The 6,307-nt window shown below is 43.0% G+C and overlaps 1 protein-coding gene across 3 annotated transcripts in view; it reads right to left on the reverse strand.

Moving 5' to 3' along the window:
• LOC106815691 (solute carrier family 35 member F6-like) overlaps positions 1 to 6,056 on the reverse strand; it is an 8,469-nt gene extending 2,413 nt beyond the window's left edge. For 2 of the 3 annotated variants that reach the window (XM_014820194.1, XM_014820192.1), the window contains exons 1-7: positions 5,941 to 6,050; positions 5,666 to 5,830; positions 4,407 to 4,476; positions 3,480 to 3,693; positions 3,058 to 3,231; positions 2,460 to 2,570; positions 2,085 to 2,240 (exon numbers count right to left, since the gene is read on the reverse strand). In XM_014820194.1, the coding sequence (XP_014675680.1) occupies positions 2,085 to 2,240; positions 2,460 to 2,570; positions 3,058 to 3,231; positions 3,480 to 3,693; positions 4,407 to 4,476; positions 5,666 to 5,742 (802 nt within the window). In that variant the 5' untranslated portion in view covers positions 5,743 to 5,830; positions 5,941 to 6,050. Of the gene's footprint in view, positions 1 to 2,084; positions 2,241 to 2,459; positions 2,571 to 3,057; positions 3,232 to 3,479; positions 3,694 to 4,406; positions 4,477 to 5,665; positions 5,831 to 5,940 lie in introns of all 3 variants that reach the window. The other variant, XM_014820193.1, reaches the window with a different exon arrangement.
• Positions 6,057 to 6,307: the final 251 nt, after the last annotated feature.

Raw genomic sequence — 6,307 nt, forward strand, 5'->3', positions numbered from 1 at the left:
TGTAGGCCCGGGCCTACAGTGCTACTGTACATACTGGCTACGCCCCTGTTACTATATGGTGTAGTAATAGTACCAAATTTGGGCATGTGACATCAATTATCAGCGCTCCAAGCGGTGACGGAAACCGATAGCCGAAATGCTTAGAGGCGTGTAGGTTGCTGACTGATGTGGATTCGAGGCGCTGTGATGCCTGTGGGAGGGGAGGTTTAGGAGCCAATATCTCAGCCTAGGAGTATCGTATTGACAAGCGGTTAGTCTTGTTTTAGATAGCAAAGAATTCTGCTTAATGCAGTACCATAAAATTATTCTAGACTCGCAGGCAAAGTAGAATAATCATGTCGTGAAATAGCACTATTTTCCCGTTTTTCCGTTGTACACTCTAGGTATTATTAGCTCTTGATTATATTCATGTTGGGACACAGCACGCAGTTTGTTTAAATTTTTAATTTTTTTAAGTGTCAAGTTATTATCAAAAACCCACCACACTCACAATAAATTAATAAAATATGTTCACGTTTATTTGGGGTTGGATCGTAAGCAAGCGCAGTGCATGCATGCAGATATAATAGACTGACAGCACAGTATACAGTGTATCTGTTTTTGTGTACTTCAGCAAAGAAAATCCTCATTCACAGGTTGCAGTAGAGGCGCAAACATTTGAGGCAAACTGCATGCAGTGCCCCCTTCGTACACTCAGGATACCACTGCCACAATGCTAGCACTATTTGTAAAGTGGGCGGAGCTCCGGGGAAATTCAGCAAATGGCAATCAACGGCCGCAAAGTCGCCGCCGAACAAAACATTAGAAATTTCTATGATTTGCATGTTTGTTGGTGGACAAATTTAGATATTTTAAGCTGAATACGCAAAAATGTATCAAAGCCAATGTTCGAGAATTAGGTATATTGGCAAGCATACGAAAAATTCATGATAAATTTTAAATAAACACGTGAACTTAGTTTAGTAAACAGCGTAATGATTTGAAAGTAGTAAATGTGCGCACAATACGCGCACTATTTCGTATCACTATTTTATCAAATTTCTCATAAAATAATGGTCGGATTTTTAATATCGTTGCAACTTTTATTAGTACAAATCTTATTACATAGGATACGTGTAAACTGGCTGCTGTAAAACTTGTGGTAAAAAAGTGTTACAAATTGTAACGGAAAATCTGCTTGTGGCAGTGGTAGATTGAGCCCACGAGCGAGATCGCCATCTGTCGTGGAGTTTGCATTTGAGGTTTGAGATTTACGCTGACCTGGGGTATCACGTAATGATCATATGCCTGGCCTGGGGGCCGGGTTTACATGTTGCTGTGTGTACATCACTGTATCCACCATTGTTTCATTCGCATTGGTTTTTTTTCATTCAAATCTCATCGCAGCAAGACAGCGCAATGTTGTGTCTGTGCAAAACAATGCAAGGGACGGGTGGAAACAGAAAAATATCATTATGTCTGGACATTCAATAAAAAAAACTTGCTTTTTGCTTTTGAAAAAAGTGCAATTTCAAGCTACTTGCCCCATGGGCGAATTTTGGTTGCCCCGGGCAAGCGGGCAAGCAAGTTTGTTGCGCCCTGTAACAGTGTATTACATAGTGTATATAGTGTATGCAGCCCAATGCAGGGTGCGAAATTAACGCGAGTCCGAATCGAGTCAAATACTCCCTGATTTACTGTCAGACTCCCTGACATATGGAGGAGTCCGTGTGACTCCCTGAAAATTAATTCTGCTATACAGTACTAACTAGTTAATTCCAGATCACGGCCTCGCGAAATTACCGTATTTTTTTCAACAAGTGTTCTAAGAAAATTTGGCAGACGTACACCGCAAATGTCCTGCTACGCAAGGCAGCTAATACAGTGTATACGCGCATTACATACATTGTATAAGTCGACAAAATAACGACTTCTTCGTAAGTCGTCATTTTCGTAAGTCGACACAAATATGCTGGTACAACAAGTGTCGACTTATGCGAGTTTTACTGTATATAGATTTGACTGTGTATTACACATATTGTAACACCCTTGAAATAATAAAGCCTGTTATAGAGTTAATGCGTGGCGAAAAAGGTTTGACTCACGTAGAACAGCGAGTGCGATCTCCCAGGAGTTGGAGATCTGGATAAGTCCGTCGATCGCATCCTCGAGCCTTCCCTCCGGATTTCCACTGAGGCTTCCCGCAGGAATGAAGTACATGGGAATCAGAAGGAGAGAAAGTGTGAAAAATCCAAACAAACCTGCAAGCAATGCTTCCAAGAATAAGACCAAAGCATAGATATGTATACCTCAACATACAAAGAACCATACATACGTACGTATGTATGTATGATCATGTAAATATGTATGTACTAGTATATGTAGCATAACTGGCTTCACATTTATACATACACACGTACTGCCTACAAAGACAAGTGGCGTCACCTTGTGGGCAAAGTTTGTGAAAAATTGAGACTTGCCTTCCCAGCCAACAGCAAGCAACGGTGGTACATTGTGCTTGTAGAGAAACTTTTCCTCCAGCACGAACTGCGAGGCTGCAAACACTTGAGCTATCACTATCAACAAATCCCCTGGTGGAAATAGAATAAATGTACAGTAGTAGACAAAGGAAAACATACGAAAAACATTTAGGCTTCCAAAGAAAATGCTTCCCAGAAACACTTGCCACATGCATCTAAATATAAACAGTGCCCATGGAATGGGGGGGGCTACGGGTAGTCGAGCACACCCACTTTTTAGACGCTATGCATGCGCACATGCGTTATCACATAATCGCTCTACTGGATCATAACAAATTGAGCACCCCACTTCAAAAATGGTTCCACGACGCCTGATAAATACAATCTTATTTATTTAAAATATTTCATTCTATGATAAATCCAGGCAATTGCCCTATTAGCACCATTTTCGAAACTGATCAAGCTGAATAAGGTGCCAGGGTTTGTCACCAGACAACAGGTGAAAAGAGCCAGAACTATATCAGCAGGTGTAGGTTACAATCCCATTTAGTTTTAATATCACTAAATAACAAACAAAAACACTGTAATCCACACCGACCTGTTATGATGCTGTTTGTATCATACGCCGAACCCACACTGGCAAATAGAATATCCGCCAACCCCACCAATAGCAGACCGCAGACGATGAAACTAATGCCAGACCACTGGTAGAAAACGAGTACTCGCCGCAGGAATGCCACTGACAGCAGTCCAGTAAATACGATCACAGACCCTGCAAGAATAAAAGTCATGCATCAACATTATACTCAAGCTCCATCAGTAAATTGACAACACATCTCGTTGGGAGAAGCCCTTAGTTTTAGAGAAGAAAAAGCGCAGGCAAAAGCAAGGTGGTCTGAAACTGGTATATATACAGACTTCCGTTTTATAGAGGTGTTCGCTAAAACAGGTTTGCATGTAACAGAGCCAGTGAACCGATGGTCATCCTCAAGACACCAGCAGTCATGACACCACACTCACCCCTCAGCATCTGATAACTTGAGGCGTACGTATAGTTAAGTCCCAGGTACATCACGGAGGTTGCACTCATGTCACACAGTGCTGGCAGGAAGAAGATGATTGCGGGGAAGTTCTGTGTTGGTGCGGGTGGTGGCCCTGTGCCGCGTCTTTGACACCAGAGGAATAGTCTATAGACGAGCATGCAGGAGAACTCCCCGATAAACATGAAGCATGCCTGCCACACAAAACACATGGCTATTACAATTGATCAATCCATATTGCATTATTGACAGACAGCTGCATCCACTCAGTGTTGAGATATCACATTGGTAAGAGAGTGACAGTAGATAACACCAGGCCCGTAGCCAGGGGGGGTTAGGGGGGTTCGAACGAACCCCCCCCCCCCCAAGCAAAAAATTTTTGTTGTTGAAAATTTGCAAGAATTTCACCTCAGGTCGCTCCATTTTAGTGTAATAATTGCAAAATCTCCATCGTGCGGGAGGGTGAACAGTGAACACCCCCCTCCCACACCCTCCCCCCGCTCGGTCGCTTGGCTCCCTCGCCTGGTCGCTTCGCGCCCGAGCAGGGGCGTGTACAGAGGGGGTCCAGGGAGTCCGGACCCCCCCTTGCTCGCGCAGAAAACGCATCTGAGGGGGTGTAATTTTATAAATTTTCTTTTAGTTCCCCCAGACCCCCCCTTCGCGTGCTCGTAACTTTGTGTTACGGTTAGACCCCCCCTGGTACAAATCCTGTACATGCCCCTGCCGAGCAAATTACAAACATTGAAAAACGAACCCCACCCAATATAAAGCTGGCTACGGGCCTGAACACTACATACACATTACAGTTAAAAACCATGATTGTTGGATTTGTGACATTATTGTGACAAGTAGCTTAATTGGGAGTCACCTAAAAACAAGCTACTCAAGCATTTCGTTTCATAATTACCTGGAGAAATGGATGGTTGAACAGATGCACATGGCCATTCTTGCCTGGGGCTTCTATTTTGTCCGCCCACCTGATAAGGCATATGCCATAAGATCAATTAGTTGATAAGAATCAAGGTTGATAACAATAAGCATATGGAACTGTCTGTTTAAATTATACTCGCTGATCCAAACTGGTTCGACTAGATCGCAGTTATAATACCGTTCAGTAATTGTCAAGAGTGACAGATCGACGTAACCATATAGACAGATAGATAGATAATTATATATATGATAGTGTAACCTATAGATACAATAATGTAATGATTGTAATCCAACACGAGAGTATGGTTAGGGGCTATACCATGCACCTACTCTTGAGTTGGGTTACATTATTACCTCCGCCCAACGGAGAGGTTATGTGATCGGTCTCGTGCGTTCGTGTGTTAGTGGGTTCGTGTAGCAAGCAGCAGGGCAGTCAGTGCTAGTGTGTTAGTGTGTTGGCGCGATCGATATTAACGCGTCGAGTCAAGCGTGTACATGTGAGTGAGCAGCAGCAACGAGCGGCTGCTACGAGCTATGTCGCTGGCAGAGGTATGCACTCTCCGTGTGTGCCCTCTGTCTAGTTTTATCTAGAACTAGTAGAAGTAATTCCCTGCAAAAGACTGTCGATTTTTAATTCCAAGTTACGCAGATGGGGTCGTTGTCGTATCAGGTACTACAGATATGTACCCGAGGTAGTTTTAGGTTGTTTAGTATTATGTTTATATTTTTATATAATTAGGAGGTAGTTTTAGGTTGTTTAGTATTATGTTTATATTTTTATATGAGGTATGTTTAGGGTTAGGGTTAGGGTTATAGGGTTAGGGTACACTTCTGTAGTACAAGTCTGGTACACTTTGTGTATATACATATATGTACCTCGGGTACATATCTGTAGTACTAGCTGATACGACAACGACCCATTCAGCCCAAGTTATAGCTCTAGTACTATTGCCCGCTTACATTAACTGCCGCTGGGGGCCAGCGGCACTTAATGTAAGCGGGTTATATAGTACTAGAGCTATCCTAGCTCTAGTAACTATATCCCGCGTACAGTTGCCGCAGGCGTTGTGCCCCTGCGGCAACTGTACGCGGGCTATAGTTACTAGAGCTAGAGCTACCCTAGATACAATAATGTAACCCAAACCCAAGAGGATAGGACACCCTATCCTCTTGGGTTTGGGTTACATTATTGTATCTAGAGCTACCCATGCAAGTTACAGATAGTTGACAACTCACTTAGTCGAGATGGTGTTCACCGTTCCTGTAGTAACTAACAGCAGGGCCATAAATATCTGATAACCCGTCCATGCCATGATTATAAAACATACGCCGGCCCCAGGGATATAGAAATGCACTCCGGCGTTAGGTATTTTTCATGGTATAGCCGGTCAATGGCCGTTTCTGTAAAAAACATACAGCAATTACAATTAAGTTGCAATATACCAGTACATGCACAACAAGTATGAAAATACATGAGCAGTTGCCGAAATCACAAAAAGTTTTACGTATACATTTGAACAAGCATCGGCAACTTGGTTTCTGCATATAGCTAACTAAGATATATATACAAATACATGTGTGTTTTGCAACACCAAAACTTTGAGCTCTGCGCTGCGAAATAAAACCCCGGACCGTGTTTGCGCCTGCGCAGATTGACAGCGGAACTCTGCAATTTTTTGTCACGCGTGTTTGTGGCTCGCGTCACTAATCTCTACTAGTACTACATATAATATAGGCAGGGGCGGCGCCACAGGGGGGGCAGGGGGGGGCGGTCGCCCCCCTATCATTTGCAAGAGAAAGGAAAGAAGAAGAAGAAGAAAAAGAAAAAGAAAAGAAAAAAGAAAAAGAAAAAGAAAAAGAAAAGGAAAAGAAGAAGAA

This window comes from Priapulus caudatus, unplaced genomic scaffold (assembly GCF_000485595.1).
Source record: "Priapulus caudatus unplaced genomic scaffold, Priapulus_caudatus-5.0.1 Scaffold1175, whole genome shotgun sequence".
Classification (NCBI taxonomy): Eukaryota; Metazoa; Priapulida; class Priapulimorpha; order Priapulimorphida; family Priapulidae; genus Priapulus; species Priapulus caudatus.